Here is a 20,052-nt window from a genome sequence, read left to right as displayed (position 1 = left end):
CCTTAGCAAAACTCAGGGGTGAGAGAAGATGAGGCACTTTTGTTGCTGTTGTTCTCAACCAGCATGAAGTTGCAGGCAATGTGACAGGACAGAAATGATTTCATATGAATTTCTTTCCAATAACTTTAGGCCACAATTTGCAAATTCTGAAAGAAGTGATGGGTTTAGGACATGGTTTAGCAATGGCTGCTAACATCCACAAAAGATACCTGGATATTGTGAGCCTCCTGATGAAAGAACACAACACCACCTGTGAAGGACTCTGCTCCCTGTCCCCGACCCCAACCAAGAAAAAAGAAAAAGGAATACTATCAGGTTTCCGTTTCTAAATACCAATTCAGAGGAAATATGAGGAATAGGAAAACATGTTAAATGACACAATGGGGATGAAGTCAGCATCATCCAGATGCTGGGAAATTCCACACCCAGGACAACCTGGTTTCTTCAACAAATAAACTGCAAAGAAGGAAAAGAGGGGAAGAGGAAACTATAGATTAAGAGATGAGACATATAGCAATCAACTCTAATGAAAATGGACTTTATTTAGGTCTTGATTCAAACATAATTTTGCCACATATATTTCTAGGTACTTTTTAAAGTGAGCCTGTGTTACTTATAACAACAACAAAAAGAGCAAAAATACCAACATCTTAAAACTCTTGTAAAATCAGTGACAAAGGGGCAACTCCCAGTGACTCATTGCTTGCTCTTCAAGAAAAATTAAGCAGAGAAGATGAAAAGAAGCTCACAAAACACATATGACAGCCAAAGAGTAAATGAAGAAATGCTTACCCACTTTGGTATACAGTGCAAAGTCCCTCCCTCAAGACCTAAGTTCCTCAGTTACCCTCTGCAAGGCCACCTGCATGACAGGCTATTTGTGTATACTCAGTGATCATTCAAATCACATACAAGCATATGCCCACTTTTCTGATAAAGATGGTGTCATGTCCTAAATGGCATTTCACAGTTTTATCTTTCCTTTATTTAAAAAATATTTATTTGTTTGGCATCAGTTCTTGTGGCACGCAGGATCTTCAATCTTCATTGCAGCATTTGTGATCTTTAGTTATGGCATGTGGCATCTGCTTTTTAAGTTGTGGCATGCAGGATCTTCAGTTGCAGCATGTCAACTCTTAGCTGCGGCACATGAGATCTAGTTCCCTGTCTAGGGATCGACTGAACCCAGGCCCCCTGCGTTGAGAACATGCAGACTTAGCCAGTAGACTGCCGGAGAAGTCCCTGCATTTTTCTATTTGATAATATATATATACTAATGATCTTTTAAAGTTGTCCCCTATTGATGGACACTTAGATTGCTGCTTTTGCTGTTACAAATAATGCCAGTGACTACCTGTATTAGTTTTCTTGAGAAGCCATAACAGTACCTCTACGTGGGTCTTTCTTTTGTGTCTTTCACCTTAAATTCTATCTTTGTATGTCCAAATTTCCCTCTTCTTATAATGACACCAGTTATTAGATTAGGGTACACCCTTATTCTGCACGACGCTTAACAGAGTCTCAAATGTTTCCAAATAAGGTCACATATTGAAGTTCGAGTGGACATGAATTTTAAGGGGACACAATTCAATCTAATGTAAGATCCTGGTACATTCTTCTTTATGCATGCATGGGAATGTTACTGAATGAATTCCTAGAAGACTACTGGATGGATCAAGGGGCATGTAACTAAATCTGGTATTTTAAAGTTGCCCTCCCCCTAGAGGCCCATGGAAGACTCCTTCCTCACACTCTTATCATTCAAATATTTTTTCAACCTTTGTCACTTTTGCCAATCGTATAGGCAAAAACAGTATTTCATTTCAAACTTTCTGGTAGTAAATACCAAAAACTTACTCAACTCCTCTGGATCAGAAATTCCACCTCAAGGCATTTATTTTAGGAAATAATTAAGGATGGTGGGCAAGACTGTTTCATTGTCCATAATCTTAAAATATGGAGGCAACTTAAAGATACCTTAGTTGATTACAGCACCTTCATAGGCTAAAATTCTTTGCAGCCATTAAAACTCATGCTGTAAATCAGGGGCTGTTAACCTGAGCTTTTTAAATTTTGCTGAAATATTTGGTATTATGTTCACTTTCTTTACATCCTTTTTCCTTATATTAGATGTATTCATTTAATTTTGCATTTGAATTTTTAAATTACTTAATAAACAACTGTAGAAGAACAAGGAGTAAAAAGTAAAAGTCTCCTCTCACCAACAGTCCCTTATCCAAGTCACTCCAAGTTTGGGGAAGACACTTAGAGCTTGGTAAGAACTATCGCATCTATTGCTTTAATTTTCACTTACCCAAATAACATTCTAAAAACATTCAAGCACTACAGAAATATGTGAAATTAAATGCAACTCCCTTCTCTTCTTAGCTCTAAATCTTACTGTCTTTCTCTGGTTTCACTGGTTGGTATGTCTCCTCTGGATACTTTTAAGTTCTTCAAATAGTCTTAGTATTTGGAATAAAACAACAAAAAATTAAATCTACTTTAATAATAAAGGGAGGTGTTTGTGATTACTTGTTTTTAATATTATGAGGATTTCCAAATGCACATGAAATTAGATAGGATACCATGATGAACTCTGGTTTATTCATTGCCCAGATCTAACAATCATTAATATCCACTGATATTTGCTTCAGCTATTGTGTGTGTGTATGTGTGTGCTGAAGTATTTTCAAGTAGGTCCCAGACTTCATGACATTTCATCCCTAGATGAAATTAATTAAGAGTCTCAAAAAAACAGTCTCAACTACTAGAAGACATTTTCTTAGATGACTGCAGTTCTAGAGTCTCACCAAGATTAACAGTCATCACTAATCATTGGATCATTTATATCACCAAATACCCACAACACATGTGGTTTCCCATGATTGTCCCCATATGTCTCTCTCAGCTGGCTTGTTCAACCATTTCTGGGAAAGCTCCATTTTTCCTCTCCACTGCATTTCTAGTCCTAGTCACGCAGTAAGATCATGAGTGATCGGTAAATCCTAGTCATGCAGTAAGATCATGAGTGATCGGTAAATCTTTTAAATAGTTTAAGTAACATCTTGACAAAAATTAAAAAAAAATCAATGTGACAAAACAAAATAGCCTATGGAGTATGAGCCCCTTTGAAACATTTTATTTTGAAATAAATTTCAGACGTACATGAAAACTGCAGAAATAGGCCACAGTGCTATTTGCCCCTGTATCAGATTCCACATTTGGGAGCATTTCTGCACACAAATTGCAGGCATCATAACCCACTATTTATTAATATTCCAGTACATATTTCTAATTTATAAGGGAACTCTACCAGTATAACCATCAAAATAGATGTTAATAACTTGACCAATATTAATGTACAATCCCCAGATGCCATTCAACAGTTTTTCCTCTTATATTTTAAAGTTATTCAGTACTACTGGCATTTTCCTTTAAAATTAAAAAAAATGCTTTCACTTCTGTACAACCTCCAAAATTCAAGTCCCTTGTTCAGAGTCACCAGTTAGGCCTTTAGCCTTCAGACATTTTTCTATGTTAACACACATAGAGCTATAATCGTATAACTGAACTGCCTCTTTTTCTTAATTCCAACTTGCTTTCCCTCATAAGAATATGATCCCTATGAAGCTTACTCTGTGTTAACGAATCACGGTGTTCGCCCTTTTTTTTTTGGCCGTGCTGCACGGCTTGGAGGATCTTAGTTCCCCAACTAAGGATTGAACCATAGCCACAACAGTTAAAGTGCTGAGTCCTAATTCACTGGACTGTCAGGGAATTCATATAATCTCCTTTTAAAATTAACTGTAATGAATCAAATTGAAATTTATTTTTTCCTGCCTCTTAAAAAAAAAATGTCCACCACATAGGCATTCCATAATGCGTGAGTATACTTAAAGTTAGCCATTTCCATGATTGTTTCTGCGTTTTGCTGCCATCAACAACATTCCAATGATCCTGCCTGGTCCACACATCTGTATATTCCATGATTCTCAAGCATGGCGACCAAAGATCAGAAATAGCATTTTAGATGCTTTGCATATTCTGATAAACTGCCTCCAGCAAAGCCTTTGCTGGCCACTTCTACTATCAAGGCAAAAGAAGTCCTGTTCTGCCAGAGTAATCAATAGCAGATATTTTTCCTGTTCTAAAGCCAATTTGGATGGTTTAGAAATGGCAACTTGATATGCTTTTCAATTTTCTCCATTGCTGGTGAAGTTAATCATAACTTCCTTTTTTAAAAAAATTTTTAAAATACTAGGGTTTCTTTCCCCCCACGGTGGCAGCTATACTAAGTGCAATAAGGGCAATTTATTGGCATCTTCTTGTTGAAAGCTTGCACTCAACATGAGGCCATAATCTAAGAGAACTCTCAGTGTTATTTCATTATTCATACAATAAAAAAAGAAAATTACTGAGCACCTACTTTTGCCAAGTAGGCACTGTTTTAGGTGCTGGGGAAATGGTAATGAATGGTCTGTTCTCAAAAAGCTCACATCCTAGGACAGACAATATTCAAGCACATAATCATTGTTGTCATCTGCACAGATATGTTTGAAAAGATGTAATCCAAAGTGTTTATTATCAGTAAGGTGGTCTAAAGAGTGTGTAGGAAGGTCAGAGATAGATGAAAGGAGGGCAAAGAGTTAACAACTCTTAATACACAGTGACTGGTACATGGGCATTCACTATATTTTCTGTGCTTAGGTACATTTTGAAAATGTTTATAGTTTAAAAAAAGTGCTAGTGGCATAGCAGGGGGATCATTGTCTTAAGACAATTTTCTTCTTTTGCCTAGACTGCAATTTCCAACTCCCTCTAGGACAATTTTGTCTTTCCCCTCACTGGGGTGGGGGCGTCATTATTAACAAAATGCCCGGGAGAAAAGCAGCTCTCTTGAGAGTGGTCATCCACGATTAAGATTTAAGAGTCCATGCAAAGTGTGGCATGTGCTGGGAGGGTGTGAAATGATGATATTGGAATTAATGCTAAGTTTTCTTAGATATGGCAGCAATTGAGTGGGTTTTGTGAGATCATCCGCCCCTTAATTGTTTGAAAAGATGAATACTGAGGTATTCGATCTATTTAACACACGTATAACCAATAAAATTGACAAGTTAATCTAGATGCTGAGGCTATAATGTTATTTATCTCCACTTTGTGGTACAGCAGTTTTTAATAATTTTTTTTTGTAGTACTGGTACCAGTATTTCATTATTGTAAGGAGACAATGGGCTTCCCTGGTGGCTCAGACGGCAAAGCATTCACCTGCAATGCAGATCCGAGTTTCCTCCCTGGGTTGGGAAGATCCCTTATTCTTGCCTGGAAATCCCCTTAACGAAGGAGTCTGGAGGGCGACAGTCCATGGGGTTGCAAACTCGGACAGGACGGAGTGACTACGCGCTGCACTAGGGCAAGGGGACGAAGGTTCCCTCCTTTCGACCCTGGATGCCAGAGGATGCCCTCACTACCTTCACCGTCCTCCACGACTTCCGGCGATTTCACTTCCCGAGGCTCCAGCTTCCCCGCCATTTTCCAGCACGCAGCTGATACGCGTGTGCTTTGGTGATTGGTTTAAAAGAAAAAAGAAAAACAATACCACGCGAGGGCAGAAAGGCGGTACAGCATGCACGCGTCCAGTGCGCATGCGTCCAGTCTGTTTCTGCGCATCGGTTGATACATCAGTTGAAGAGCGACGGGTGATCAGCTCAGCGAAGTGGGCCACCCAGAGATCTCTGTGCAACAGCGCACGCGTGCAGCACGAGGCTCCAAGCTCCAGCTTAGCGAAACCCGAGGCAGGACTATGGTCTTGGTTGTTGGGGTGTTGAGTGTTGCACACACACGTAGAAATTACAGGCAGGTCTTGCTGTCTCCCTCTCATCTTTGCTTGGGTTGTGTGGCTTGTCAAAGTCTGGGACAACTGTGCGGGTGCTGTGCGGTAGTAGGCAAGTGGTGCAGTCCCCTTTCGTTCACAAATCCTTTTAACAGCTTATGAGCGGTTAGTTATCTCCAGCTCATGAATGAATAGAATGGGCCATGGAAGCTAAGTGAATCTGTAAAAATTCTGGGTCTCAGTCACTGTGTGAAGTCAGGTACTTTGCCCCGGGTTACATAGGCAGGTAGACGCTGGAGGTCACCTTCTTCTTAATATTAGCAGCAGTCAGCACTGATGGGGTCATTTTTTTACTGGGTAAAGATGAAGCACATGAAGGGCAAAGGAATGTCCTTGTGGATATCGGTTTTAGGTCTTTTATGTGCAGTTCTCTTTTCTTTTAAAATATCCTCAGGCCATTTCAGGGCACAGACTTAGTCCTACATTTCCAATTCCAGAACTGCCGTGGGCCACCAAGGGAGACCTTGGCCAGCCCTAGACACTCTGGGCTGAGATCCCAGGGAGGAGGCAGGCCCCTGACGCAGGACTGAGCATGAGATGTCCAGGAAAGGAGGAGACGGTCCCTGACAGAGGCTGGAACACCATCCAAGTGGAGGAGATGAAGGCAGAGGGAGGGGGAGAGGGAGTCTTAAGGATTTCCCCAGAGGTGGAGGGGCATGAGGGGGCTGGGGAGGCAGCCTGCTCACCTGTGTGCAATCACACTGCCACCCATGTGTCTTTCGTGGGCAGCCCCCCAGATCCTGCTGCACTGCCTAGGGAGATAGGGACCAGCCACAGGACACAGCAACCCACCCGGGTATTCTTGCCTGGGAAACGCCATGGACAGAGGAGCCTGGTGGGCTACCGTCTGCTCGGTTGCAAAAGAATTGGACATGACTGAAGGAGCACACACAGACATACTGCCGCCACCAACCCCCCAACCCTGCCCCATTTCCAGGGTGAAGACAGAAGGTAAAAGCCCAAGGTGGTGGTTCTCAACACTGCCCAGTCTGGGAGCTCTGCCTCTCAAGGGCCAGTAAACAAGCCATTGTGGGAAGCTTGGTCCGTGGAGGCCACGGGGGCTGCTGGGGGTGTGGAGTACTTGGGTGGGTAACGAATGAAGAGCCGATCCTCCTCTTTCTTCACCCAACGCAGGAGTTTGGTCACTGCGAGGATGGCGCCTGCCTTGGTCACCAGGGGGCTGAGGCAGGTATACAGTTCAAATTTGGAGGTCACCTGAGGGGTTGAGAGGAGAGAAAGTCAGCTGGTCCCGGGCTGGCCAAGCTCAGTGCTGTCCATCCTACCCTAGCCCCGTACCTGCCTCCTGTTTGGAAAATGCACCTGGTAGCAGCTCCATCCTGGTCACTGGGCTAAAGCAGGTAAGCAGATGCTACTGTATCATGACTGGGCCGGGGGATCAGCTGGATCTAGTGGCTTCAACTGGGTGATGTGTGTGTGTGTGTGTGTGTGTGTGTGTGTGTGTGTACACACTCTCTGGACCTCAGTTCACTCATCTGTGGACTGGAGACAGTGACAACAGTGCTTAACATGTAATGAGTAATTGTTGTATACAAAGTCCTGTTTTAAGTTCCACACACTTATGTTTTTATCATCTGTAGGCTGGGTGTAATATGAGGATTAATTCAACGTAATCTTCATACCAACCTGAGAGGCTTGCGGACCCGGTCACCAGCACCTTTCCACAGCACCTCTTCGTTCTCCCCCTCACTCCTGCTCCAGCCACTCTAGCCCCTGCCTGCTGTTCCTCAGACACAGCCGGGCTCACCTCACCTCATGGCACTCCACAGTCCTTTCCCTCTGTTCCTCGTGATACCCACATGCCCTGTGACCTCCCCCTGCACTTAGATGGCACTTCCTGACCACCCGATTTAAAATCCTGGGACTACCCGATCCTGGCGTTGAAATACCATCCTCTACTAAAAGGTTCAAGGACCCCCTGGACAGATGGTGGATTTCAGGACAGGCACAGAGAAAGTACAAAATAAGCTTGGACTATCTTAGGCCAGAAAGTAAGAAGTACTTAAGCAGTGATACAGATGTGTCAAAAAGACACAGGGGGAGGACTTCCTGGCGGTCCAGTGGTTCATACTCCACCACAGGGAACATTGGTTTGACCCCTGGTCAGGGAACTAAGATCCCACATGCCCACACAGAGCAGTCAAAAAATTTATTTAAAGAAAAAAAAAAGTAAAAAGATATAGGGGCCAGTCTGCCTAATCTAGGGCTTCCATTGACTAAATAAGAGAGAGTTTTGAGAACAAAAATAAAAGACAGGAAAAGATTCTAGCTCACTGAATTCAAGAAAAATCCATGACATGCAATTTAAAATTCAACAAATAAACAGGAGCAGGGAAAGCTCTTCCATACAGCAGAATCTCGACCAATAAACATAGACGTTAGGATGAAATGAGAAAAATCACCATATGGTAAATGCCAGAGAAACAGCTGTCACAGGCAAAAATCATTAATGGATATTAAAATTAGCAGATGAAAATATGGTGAAAAAGAGAACACTGATCACTAATCACCACAAGATACTGACTAATTACAAACGGTGAAAAGGCTGACTACAAAGTGGAGAAACCTGGCAGATACCACCTTAATGAAGTGAACAGAAGTCGTGTCAACAATGGGACACAGTGATATCGTGGTCCTCCTGATCCGACACAGAGGACACAACATCACTCCTGTGAGAGGCCTGCTCAAGATGTGTGACCTGACACAACATTACTAGAAGAAAACAACTTAACGGGCATTCTACAAACTAACTGGCTGGTACTTCTAAAAATTCCCAGGTCATGAAAGACAAAAAAAGACCAAGGGAATGTTCCAGAATAAATGAGACTAGGATGACATAATCAATCTGAACATGTGCTCCTGGACTGGATCCTGGGCCAGTAAAAGGACATGAGTGGGACGACTGGTGAAGTCTGAATGAAGCCGGTGGATAAGTTGTGACTGCACTGATGTTAATTCCCTGATTTTGATGAGTTCCTCTGGTTATGTTAACATCTGGAGAAACTGGGTCAAAGACCTATTTCACATAATTTTTTGCAACTTCTTTGTGAGTTTAAAGTTGCTTGAAAATGAAAACAAAAAAAAATATTTTAATAAAATTCTCAGCCTAGAATAATGCCTGATACATAACAGACATGCAATAGATGAGTTTAAAAATGTGCACTAAATGTCAGAAGCTAAGGGAAGTGCCATCTCCAATGGAGTCACATTGACCAACCCCCCTGCATAGCTGACTTTTAGTAGAAGTGTGGACAGCAGCCCTAAAGAGAACCCAGGGAAGGATACCCCAAGTGGAAGGCACAGAATGGAACCAAGCCTACAGTGCTCAAGTGCTGGGGACACACAGAGTCAAAGCTCAACTGGCTCCCACGGCCACAGAGGGCGGGGCTGATGTGAAATTGACAGGCAAAGTGATCATAGTTAATGGGACCCCTGAGAGGGGAAGGCACTCTACTGGTGGTCAATGAGGGAATGATCAACAGGAGGATGAGTCTAAGAGGTTTCAGACAGAAGGCTGATGGGATTCAGAGACACGTGGGAAACTTCCCTGGTGGTCCAGTCGCTAAGACTCTGTGCTGCCCATGCTGGGGACCCAGATTCGGTCCCAGGGCAGGGAACTAGATCCCACAGGCCACAGCTAAAGAAAGATTCTGCATGCCACAGCAAAGACCCAGCACAGCCAAGTAAATATTTAAAAACAAAGACAGGCGGAGCGACAGGGACAGTGTTGGATATAAAACCACAACCCAGGCAAAGGTGTGGTGTGCCTGAAGGAGGCTGCTGTGGCTGGAGGGAACACAGTGGAGGGAAAGAAGGCTTGCAGTGCGGGAATCAACTCCTTCAGAGCCCTGCTCAACTCACCCAGGCCAGAAGGGTCTCCTTCTCAGCCACGTGGTAGATGAGGCGCAGTGGCCGGGAGGTGCTGTGCAGCCGGGCGTGCAGGCGGTGGTACAGGTCAGACAGGCGCTGTCGCTCCTCCTCTCTGCTGTAAGGGGCCTCCAGCTCGGGGCTGCAGTGACGGAGGAAAGTGGGGGATTGGGTCAGTCTAGAGCTCTCTTGGCTGGCCCATCTCCCCTCTGTCTAGGGAGTTCAATAAAAGTTAGGGAGCTGAGCCTCCTCCCCCATTAGCCTGGAGGTTTCTTAGGGCCTAACCTTCCCATCAAACATGGGGATTCCTAGAGTCCTGGGGAGTTCCTCTCCATCAGGACAGGGGACTTCTGGGGGCTAGAGGCTGGGACTCCCACATCAGGCAGAGACCCATTCTACTGCATTTCTAGACAGCACTGCCGGCTCTGTCTCCAGAGTCTTGTCTGTTGAGCGGCTGAACCTTCCAGTTAGATAAGCCTCCCCACCCAGCCAATTGCCCACAGGGGCAGAGCCCACCTGGTAAACTGGGGCAGCTGGCGGTGATGGTCAGGGATGTCCAGCGGCTTATAGAGGAAGTGCCGGAGGCCGGGAGCACCCACAGCCTGCACACTGTAGGCCGAGGCACTGGCCGATGCAGCATTCGAGACGCTGGCAGCCTCCCTGAGGGCACGCATGGCTCCAAGCGAGTGCATGCCTTCTTCGACCAGGCGCCGGCAGGTGGCCATGTCATGGAAGGCCTCAGGGTCGGTGCCCAGCAGCAGCAGGCAGACGGGCATGGCGTCCAGGCGGGCCACGTAGGCGTAGAAGAAACCATCAGGATTGAAGCGAGGCAGGCACACGGGCGCCCAGGCCTCCCCCGCGGCGAAGGCCGGTGCCCCCACCCAGTCCAGAAGCAACTGCAGGTCGGCGGGGTCCAGCCGGCACTCGGCCAGCACCGTCCGCTCCTGGGCGGCTGTCACCAGGTGACCGCCCACCGCCAGGACCGAGAGGGCCAGGCCGGGCGCCGTGCAGCGTCGGAGCAGCGCGCCCAACGCATCCCGCAGCGGGCGAGCCAGAGGCACGCAGCGCACGGCGCCCAGCAGCAGGGCCCCCGGGTCCCGCTCCACGCTGTCCAGAAGTCGGTCCAGGGTGCGCTCCGAGCCGGCCAGCAGGCGGCGGAGATCGTAGTTCTGCTTGCGCGCAAAGATGCGGGCCACACTGGCGCGCGTCAGGGTGCTCACGATCTGTGCGTGCACGGCCAGCAGCTCCCCACGCAGCTGGGCGGCTGACTGAGGAGTCCTTGACACGGCCACCAGCAGCAGTGGGCCCTGCTGTAGGAACACCAGCTTGTGGTCCTCTGGGGGAGGGAAGGGACGGTCGAGGGAGATGGGTCAGTGGTGACACGAGGGGGTCACGTGGGGCTCTTCCACCCTTCCCCCTGAAAGGCACACACAATTGGTCCAAGCCCACTCTGTCACTCCTGGGGCACCAGGACTAGGGTAAGGACAAACTGGGGGAGTTGGGACATTTGCAGAGATATGATGCGATGGTCAAGAATCAGGCATACAGCATGTGGTGGGGAAGATGGAGAAAGGAAAACTAACAGAGGTGGAAAAACACCCAACTCACACAGCCCCCACCCTCAGGCTCTCAGGCAACAAGGAAGTATCCAGCCAGTTACTTACATCCCAGTGAGTTGATCAATCAGAACTCAGCAGGGTAAACAGACAGATAGACCCCCTGGACAGATGCCTGGCCAGCTTCCACACACACTGACTCACTCCTAACTAGCTCCCAGGAGACCCGTAGTCCCCTAGGCAGGCAGCCAGACAGACAGACCTCCTGCCAGACAGCCAAGGTCCCAGTCACTGTTGCCTGCCTGCTTCCTGCCCCTGTGCTCACCAGCATAGATGGCGCGAATGGCATCTCCTGCGCTCTGCACGAAGGACACCAGGGCTGTCATCACACCCATGGTGGTCGACAGGGCTTCCACGCTGCCGTACCTCGAGTAAATGGGCTTGCCGGCCTCACTCAGCACAAACACGTGCTTCCGTTTGCTGCGCCAGTCCTCATCGCTCGGGTCCCCGCCTGGGCCCCCTAAGCCAGTCTCAGGGCAGCCCAGAGGACTGCCCTCGGAGGCCGCGGGGCTCCAGAGCCCACAGGTGCATGATGGAGCCTCTGACTGGAGCAGCAGGCTAGGTGACTGGTCCTTGGTCTTGGATCCTGAAAGGGAGCCTCCAGTAAGTCATCTGCCTGTGGACCCCCCCAACCCCATGTGTCCACAGAATTAACAAATCCCTAGCAGCCCTGCAGTGATCCCTGCCACTGACACACACCTCCAGGTGTCTCCTCTGCCCCTCAATGACATCTACTAACACTTAGGTTTCAATGACCTCCCCTGCAAAAAACTCCAATAAGCCCATCTAACTTTCATTACTGAACCCTCTATTTCCCTACCAAATAATTATTCCCCTTTCAATAACTGCCATTCCCAAGTTTGCAAAGCACCCCAACACCTGTGAATAATCATCAATATCTTCATCTTCAGTGAACCCCCATTTAATCTGACCCCTCATTTACTCTCCTAACATCCGCTCATTACTTAATGGCCTCCATTATACCTACTAACAGCTGTGTCAGCAGTTAGGCACCCCTCACTACCCTAACCCCTTATTTATTCTCACTGATGTCCACTGATCCTAAGGACACTATTGACTCTCCTGGTCACCCATTTATATTCTTGGGGAAGACCACTAATTCTCCCAAAGACTGCCATGATTATCCACTAACATCCAGATCTTTAGCACTCCCCCAACTTCCTATTTGTTCCCACTGCTGCTTGGTAACATTCCAGTGACCCCACATTAACATAACTAACACCTAGATCTTCAATGACCTTCAATGACTGCCCCAACCCACAATTTAATCTACTCCATGTCCACTGCATTCCCAACAATGACCACCATTGACCTCCACTAACAGCCAAGACTTCCAATGACCTCTACTGACTTGCCTGACCTTTATTCTCATTGATATGACTCCCCTTTATCCTCACTGATATCCACCCCCTCCCTACAATAATCACCATAAAAATATACACTAACACAGAGGACTTTAATGACCTCTATTGCCCTTCCCCATGACCATCATTAACATTCAACAGTGAAATCCACAATTTCATTGCCCTCTACTGACTACCCTCCCATTTATTTTAGTCAATGTCCACTGATCCCCACTGACAACCCCTATTATCCACTGGCAACTATGTATCAATACTTTTCCCATAAAATCCCAATGACCTCATATTCCCTCATCTCTCAACCACAGTCCCCAATTACCTCCTCCCAATACATGCAAATACTTCCCAAGTTCTCAAAGACAACCACCCTTACTGATTTTCAGTAATGTTCAATGATCCTTCCCAACAACCCCATCAACATCCACTAATTCCAAAGTTGTCAATGAGCACTCATTCCCCAATGATTTCTGCTAATCCTCCACTTTATACCACTACATATACACTGGGGTCTTTAAAGATCTTCCTACTGGTCCTCTGACTCTCTAATTGTCTCACTGATGTCCACTGTCTCCCCAACAATGATCACCGTTAAATCCACTAAGATCTGGCTCCTTAAAGATTCCCTCCAACAATTGCCATCAACTCCTCAAAGATGTAAATACTCTTGAGTGTCCACTGGCCTCCACAGATCCCCTTTCCCACTTCAGTAATTTAAAGCCCCCAAACTAACTTTAAAGCCCCCCAGACTAACTTCTAAATAGTCCCCCTTTGACCATATTAGGGCTTCCCTTGTGGCTCAGCTGGTAAAGAATCCACCTGCAACGCGGGAGATCTGGGTTCGATCCCTGGGTTGGGAAGATCCCCTGGAGAAGGGAAAGGCTGTCGGGAGCCGCCGGGATGCACCCAATCCGTGACAAGGTCATGGGATGAGAGAGGAACCTGCAAGGCAGCTCTTCCCCTTGGGGTTGTCCTGGGGGCCCGGTATGTCCCTTTCCTCTTTCTGTTTACTGTTGTTGGGCTTTCTATTAATTTTTGGAAATGTAATATATAGTGATCAGGCCTCCCTGGAAAAGTTCAAGCCTATTTAGAAATGCTCATGATTGCTCTGGCTCAGGATATGACCATAAACATCAAGTCAAAAAGGAAAAGGCCACAGGCATAGTTTGGCTGCTTGCTTAAAAGATTATAATGTTCTAGAATAGAAAAGAGTAGAGGCATTTAGATTTAGAAGTAGATGTACTGCTTCAGTTTACTTGCTCCTTAGTTGAGAGGGTTTTCATTATTGCTATTTCCTTGCTATTTGTCCATTGTTTCCCTTCCTTTAAATAACATGGAATATTACGGCTATTTTTGCAGAGTTAGGAAATGTGTTACATAGGATTTCAATAGAAGATTTATATTAACCAGCTTCACTGCCATTACCTCACCATTAATAGAGGTGTTTTGCTGCTTCATAGTTAATCATTGTAGACTGAGGTTTTGTAGTTTCAGGTAAATAAAAGTATCAGGGCTTTCATATGGTACTATTCTCAGAAATGTCAAACATGTTTGTGTAGCCCTTCCCATGTATTGTTTTATTGTCCAAAGAATTCATAATATACCTGAAATTTGTGGAACATTGTTTTTGTTAGAGTGAAAATGTTAGGCCATTGAGGCAAGAAGACTAATGTACGGGACATTCAAGAAAAAACCCTGTAATCGGAAATATTCTAGATGAATACATAGGAGAAAAACATGGGGAAGAAAAATATTGACAGAAGCACAAAACCAATATCTGATGTAATATGTGGTGACTTAAGGGGGACGTAATGTTCATTCTATAAAAACTGAGCTGTCCTAAAAATTAAAAAAGCTTTTTCTTCCACGCAACCTTCTGTGTGTGTCTGTCTCCTTCCTTGTCGACGCCACTCAACCCTTGGGTACTCCTGGACCCGCTGGGGCTGGATTCCAGCAAAAGGCTACCCACTCCAGTATTCTGGCCTGGAGAATTCCATGGACTGAATGTTTAGTCCATGGGGTCGCAAAGAGTCGGACACGACTGAGTGACTTTCACTTTCCCTGACCATATTAACTTTCTTTTGGTCATCATTGATCTAAACAGCATAAACCCCCAGGGTCCCTCTCTAACCCCAATGGATCCCTTTCTGATTCTTCAATGGCCTATGTTCACACCACCTCCCCAGCGAACATCCATTGACACTCGCTTATTTCCTTTTCACTCCTCAATTATTTAAACTACAACTTGAGCCCACAATGACTTCCCACTGACCCAAAGTATGGTTTAAACTACTTCCCCGAGTCCCAAAGACTCCTCTTTGGGCCCCCAAGATCCTTCCCCAAGAATAACACCTCCTAGGAATTCCTTCCAGGACCCTAGTGAAGGGAATGTATACCTGCTTTCTCCAAGCTTGCATCTCCAGGATCGGGTAAGTCCCTGTGAACCCCTCCACCGTCTTCAGCCTCCTCACTGGGGAACCGCATCTCCTCCAAGTCCTCCGCATCCCCAGGGGCTGGGGCGGCAGTGTCTCCTCCGGCCTCCATCTGCACATCCCTGTGGGGGAGGGGGGATGGAGGGTGACCGGCAGCAAAAGAAACTTCTTTAAAGCTTTTACTCAGCCTGGCCTCCTTGCACACACGCCTGGGGCTCGTTCTCCCCTGGCGTTTCAACAGGATGAAACACTCAAAAACACGACCACATACTTGCAGCCTCCAACACTTCCCGCAAAGGAAGGCTCTACCGCCTCAGCAAATAAAGATATACAAACACCTGTTTTAACTCTGCATCTCAATTGGCCAGGTACCATTAGTTCCCGTAGCCCCGGAAGCACCACACTTCCGGGTGTGGCTGCCGTCCTGCCACACTTCCGGGTGCGACGCCGCTCGGAAGGTACTTCCGGTTGAGGAGCTTTAGTCGCCCTCCGGGCGCCGGCCCCCTCCTTCCCGCCGCCCGCTCGTGTTCCCTTACCGTTGAAGAGGCCCGCGCTGCTCCTGGGTCTACGAAGGATCTGGCCGGCCCGGACTGCACTCACTCCCACCGCGAGGGCACGTGTGGCTACAACTGGGGTGAAATGGGCCCACTTCTCGTGCGAAAGCCGCCGGCGTGAGGGGGGCGCGGCAGGAGCTCAGCCAATCCGGAGTACGGAAGGCGGGCTGCCTCGCCTGTGGCCCAATATAGCGAAGCCGGTCCCCTCAGGTCGTCCCGCCCCATTCCGCTTGAGAAGTGTCTCCACAGAAACCGTGCGTCAGGTCGTTGTTGGACCCGCCCATCCCTTGACTGACATTTTTCCGGACCCAATGGAAGGCTGGGGCCTATTCCTCTCTGCGCTGGAGAAAGCTCGCAGCCTAAGTCTTGATAGATGGGGCGCGCCAGAATGGAGGAAACTTCATCCTCCATTATCCTCCAGGAAAGGCAGGGGCAGGAATGTGGAGTGGACACTGGATAGAGAGAAAATGCTTGACGGACAGGGGCCGCCCGCAATCGGAGTGCCGTGCGCAGGCTGGCCAACTTAAGGGGTTCGGTTGCTAAGGCGAAAGGCGGGCCTGTCAGAGGCAGGAAGTTTTCGTGGGTTTCTGGGGATTTAGGCAGCCTAAGGGCTTGGCGGCCTTTGGAAAAAGGGAAGCTCGTGGCGCAGAGGGGTGAGTTTGCGAAGGTAATGTGTAGGCTGACCAGGCTCTGCCCAAACCCGCGAAAGGCGGAGGTGACCTCACTTCCGAGGATGGGGCTCTGTGGGCGAGACTATGCAGGTTAGGAGCCCAGGCCTAACCTGGGCGCTTGTGGGCGTGCCTTTGGCAGACTCCTGATTCCTCCTTGACCTCATCAAAGCTTGATCATCACCTTCTTTGCTGGCTTTTTTGCAGCTTGGTCAACTAACCAGTCGCCCTCTGTTGTATGAGTTTTACCCTTTTGGTGGCCTTATGGCCACTTGGGAGGGCTTATGGACCGCTTCTAATAGTGACAGGATTTCAGAAGCATGCTTTCTGTCTTAACGGTTTGACTGAGGAGCCCCTATTCTTTCCAGATTGCCCGTGAGTGTGCACCAGGGAGAATGCACAGTGAGAGTGTGTGTGTATATTTACTCCCTTGTCTTCAGTGCTTAGTAAGGATTTTGTCAGAGCGATGATTTCTGGTCCATGGAGCTGCTTCCATCCCTGATCAGTCCCACATGAGGCTCAGTGGAGGGTTGGTCCGTTAAGTTCCGTGTGCTACAGTACACTAGCTCAATGACATGTAGGCAGTTGTGCATTGAGGGGTGTGAAGCATCAATCAGGAACAATGTAGCTGGATTTCAGGCTGAAGTGACCTCTGTAAAGTCTTAAATTGGGATTGTCTAAGAGAATACTGAATTCTCTCAGAAGTCAGCCAGTAGCTCCCTCTTCATTCCAGTAAAGAAAGGATGGGAGGAGGGACATTCACAGTGGTGGATTGCCCCAGGGTAAACTTCTCAGCTTCCTGAAGCCTGTCACATGTAGCTGCTACAGCTGGAAGGAAAGGGAGCCACCCCTTAACAGTCTATACTAGTTGTTTTGAGAAGTAGTCAGGGGGTCATTCCCCAGACTTGAATTAACACCCCCAAGACTCAGGCCTTGTCTCTTCTGGACATACAATTTGAAAGGTCAGGCTGAGGCTAACTTTGTTTTTTATTGTTTCAAAGGCTGTCTGGTACTCTTTAGTCCAAGTAAGGGACTCAAGATCATGTCCGTTTCAAGCCTCATAGAAGAGTGTTCCTCTGAGCCCATAATTTGGGACCCAAATCTGAGAGAATCCTGCCATTCCCAGGAAGACCCTCAGGTGCCTGTGGGTCTTGGGTGTTCTTCATTCTGAACTGCCCGTTGTCTGTTGGGCGAAAGGTCCCACTGTGCTTAGGAAAGGAAAAGGCCTGCATAGGTAACTTGTTGCTGACATGTCTGGGCCTCTTTCTGGGAGACCTTATATCCAGAATTGGCCAAAGAGTTCAGAGTTCTGATGGTGTTTTGTAGACCTTTCTCATATGTAGAGCTCGCTGTGAGCAAATTGTCCACATATTGGAGTAAGAGTCCTTTGTCCAGTATTAAGTTTCTAAGGTCCCTAGCCAAGGTTTCCCCAAAGTAGTGACCCAGTGAATCAGGTCCTGCTGCTCACTCCTTACAAAATCAATGCTCACAAATGTTGGTAGAGAGAAAAAATGCTTTTAATCAGAATGGCAGCAATCTGGGGAGAAGGTGGACTCAGCGTCCCCAGGAAGCCACTTCCGAAGATTCTCTTCAGCCCTGAAAGTTTCGAAAGGGAAATGGAAGTAATCTCAGTTCATCACTGAGGTAGGGAGTAAGAGTCTTGGCCATCCCACTGTGTGCAGGCTTGTGGACTCCTCATGATCTTCCCCTAGATGTTAATCTTGTTCACACAGTGTGTTCAGACTACTGAAGGGGAAGCTAGGGAAGAGATCTGGTCACCTGTTAACTACTTATTCTTCATGTCTACTGCTTTGATCTATGGAAAGAACCAGCAAGTTAGGCAAGGTATTGTGAGATTAAAAGATTTGATAAGTATGCTTGGGTTGGAGTTGAGAACATGGGGGTGCCTGGTTTAAAAGTGCCTGGTAAAAAAGCTTTGCTAAGATGGCAAGGACAGGGGCTTCCTCCTGAGGGCAGTTTCCTGTGAAAGAGCCACTTCCAGTAGGGGAATTCTTAAATCCTTGATGGAGGTCCGTCTAAGCACACTGTTGAACTACCTGTGTTTCTGGGTCCTGCCATGTAAAAGCAAATAGCTCAGGGGAGAAAAAGCTCCATCTCCTTTTCTGGGGTTTCCATGAGTGCCATCTCTAGGCTCAAAGCATGCTCTGGTGGGTGGGCCCCTGATGTCAAGCTGTTCTTGACATGGCAAAAATGTTACTTGAGCTTTTAACTTACAAAGGAGATTCTGTCCCCAAAGAGGGATTGGACACTGGCATAGCATAAGAAACTGTGTTTCAGAGTGGGGTCCCCTAGTTGACATTCTGGAGATTGTAAGGATGAATGATTTTGTGCTTCTTCAGAGACCCCTGTGATTGGGGTGAATTGAGATGTTTTCTGTGTCAGTTCGGTGCTTACCACAGAATATGTTGTGCCTCTATCTATTAGAAAGTCAATCAACTTGCTCCCCGTCAAAGTTGCCTGGGGCTCCTGTGGGGAAATTGGAATTGCATGCCTCTAGTTAAAGGGAGCCCCCCCCTTAAACATAGATCTTGTGTTTACCGTGAGTGTTCCTCTCTTTCTACCTTACAGGAGGCTCCTGGCTTCCTTTTATTGTTTTGTTCCTATGTTCTAGCCCAGGGCAGTCTTTTTTCCAGTGCCTTTCCTCCTTACAGTAAGTGCATCATTCCTTCCCCAGTGGTGACTTACCTCTCTCTGAGTTACGCACTTGCCAGGAATCCAACGCTGCTGCCAGGAAAGTGGTGGTCCACTTTGCGTCTTCTTTCTTCTGTCATTGTTCCCTGTTGTTGATCATGTTAAAAGCAACATCTACCAATTGAGAAGCATTCATTCTAAATGCACCATCTGAATTTTGTAATTTTCTTCTTACATCTGGGGTAGTTTGTTCAATGAAGGTCATATTTACTGTCGTGATATTCTTGGGGGCCTCAGGGTCTGCATTCCTATAGTGCCTATGAGCTTGATAAATTCTTTGACTTTGTGTGCATGTGTGCGTGTGTTTGCATGTATGTTCAGTCATGTCTGACTTTTTGCTACCCTATGGACTGTAGCCCATCAGAATCCTCTGTTCATGAGATTTCTCAAAGGCAAGAATACTGGAGTGGGTTGCCCTCCCTCCTCCAGAGGATCTTCCCAACCCAGGAATTGAACCTGCATCTCCTCTGTCTCCTGCACTGCAGGCAGATTCTTTATTGACTGAGCCGTAACTCTGATGGAGCCTCATTAAGTTTTTGTTGTATCTCCTGAATTTTGTTTAAGCTCTTTTGCCTAGGCATACCCTTTCAAAAACCTGGTAAGATACACTTTCTATAATGCTCTAGGTGTGGTATGCCTCCATTATTAGGATCCCAGTTAGGCTCAGCAATCCTGTTGTTTTGTATTCGGTCATGTCTGATTCTTTGGGACCCCATATACTCACCAGGCTCCTTTATCCATGGAATTTTCCGGGCAAGGCCTGAAGTGGGTTGCCATTTCCTCCTTCAGGGGGACTTCCGACCGAGGTTGAACCCGAGTTTCCAACAGTGGCAGGTGGACTCAACCACTGAGCCACCTGGAAAGCCCCTAGGCTCAGCAATAGAAACTGCCAGATTTGCTTCAGAAGCAC

The 20,052-nt window shown here is 46.9% G+C and overlaps 1 protein-coding gene across 3 annotated transcripts; it reads right to left on the bottom strand.

The window, feature by feature from the left end:
• Positions 1-522: 522 nt before the first annotated feature.
• MON1B (MON1 homolog B, secretory trafficking associated) lies at positions 523-16,029 on the bottom strand. 3 transcript variants are annotated; one of them, XM_061138070.1, is made up of 6 exons: positions 15,745-16,029; positions 15,173-15,330; positions 11,663-11,983; positions 10,298-11,117; positions 9,776-9,923; positions 523-7,111 (listed from the first exon to the last, which is right to left on the bottom strand). In XM_061138070.1, the coding sequence occupies exons 2-6, from the start codon at positions 15,318-15,320 to the stop codon at positions 6,902-6,904; spliced, it is 1,647 nt and encodes a 548-aa protein (XP_060994053.1). In that variant the 5' UTR covers positions 15,321-15,330; positions 15,745-16,029; the 3' UTR covers positions 523-6,901. The 3 variants fall into 3 exon arrangements, with proteins under 3 accessions (XP_060994053.1, XP_060994054.1, XP_060994052.1); XM_061138071.1 differs by lacking the exon at positions 15,745-16,029 and adding an exon at positions 15,547-15,682; XM_061138069.1 differs by lacking the exon at positions 15,745-16,029 and adding an exon at positions 15,480-15,624.
• Between the last annotated feature and the right edge of the window lie 4,023 nt (positions 16,030-20,052).

The sequence above is a fragment of the Dama dama genome, chromosome 4 (genome assembly GCF_033118175.1).
Source record: "Dama dama isolate Ldn47 chromosome 4, ASM3311817v1, whole genome shotgun sequence".
Taxonomy (NCBI): domain Eukaryota; kingdom Metazoa; phylum Chordata; class Mammalia; order Artiodactyla; family Cervidae; genus Dama; species Dama dama.
The sequence above is the reverse complement of the archived record's forward strand: the minus strand, read 5'-3'. Positions and strand labels throughout refer to the sequence as shown.

Bases quoted from the DNA above. Each gene is read 5' to 3' on its own strand.
- MON1B (XM_061138069.1), bottom strand. From the start codon at position 15,583: ATGGTACCTGGCCAATTGAGATGCAGAGTTAAAACAGGTGTTTGTATA. The intron at 15,331-15,479 runs GTATGTGGTCGT...CCTCCCCCACAG, and splicing joins GGAAGTGTTGGAGGCTGCAA to GGATGTGCAGATGGAGGCCG. The intron at 9,924-10,297 runs GTGGGCTCTGCC...CCGTCACTGCAG, and splicing joins CAGCTGCCCCAGTTTACCAG to CCCCGAGCTGGAGGCCCCTT.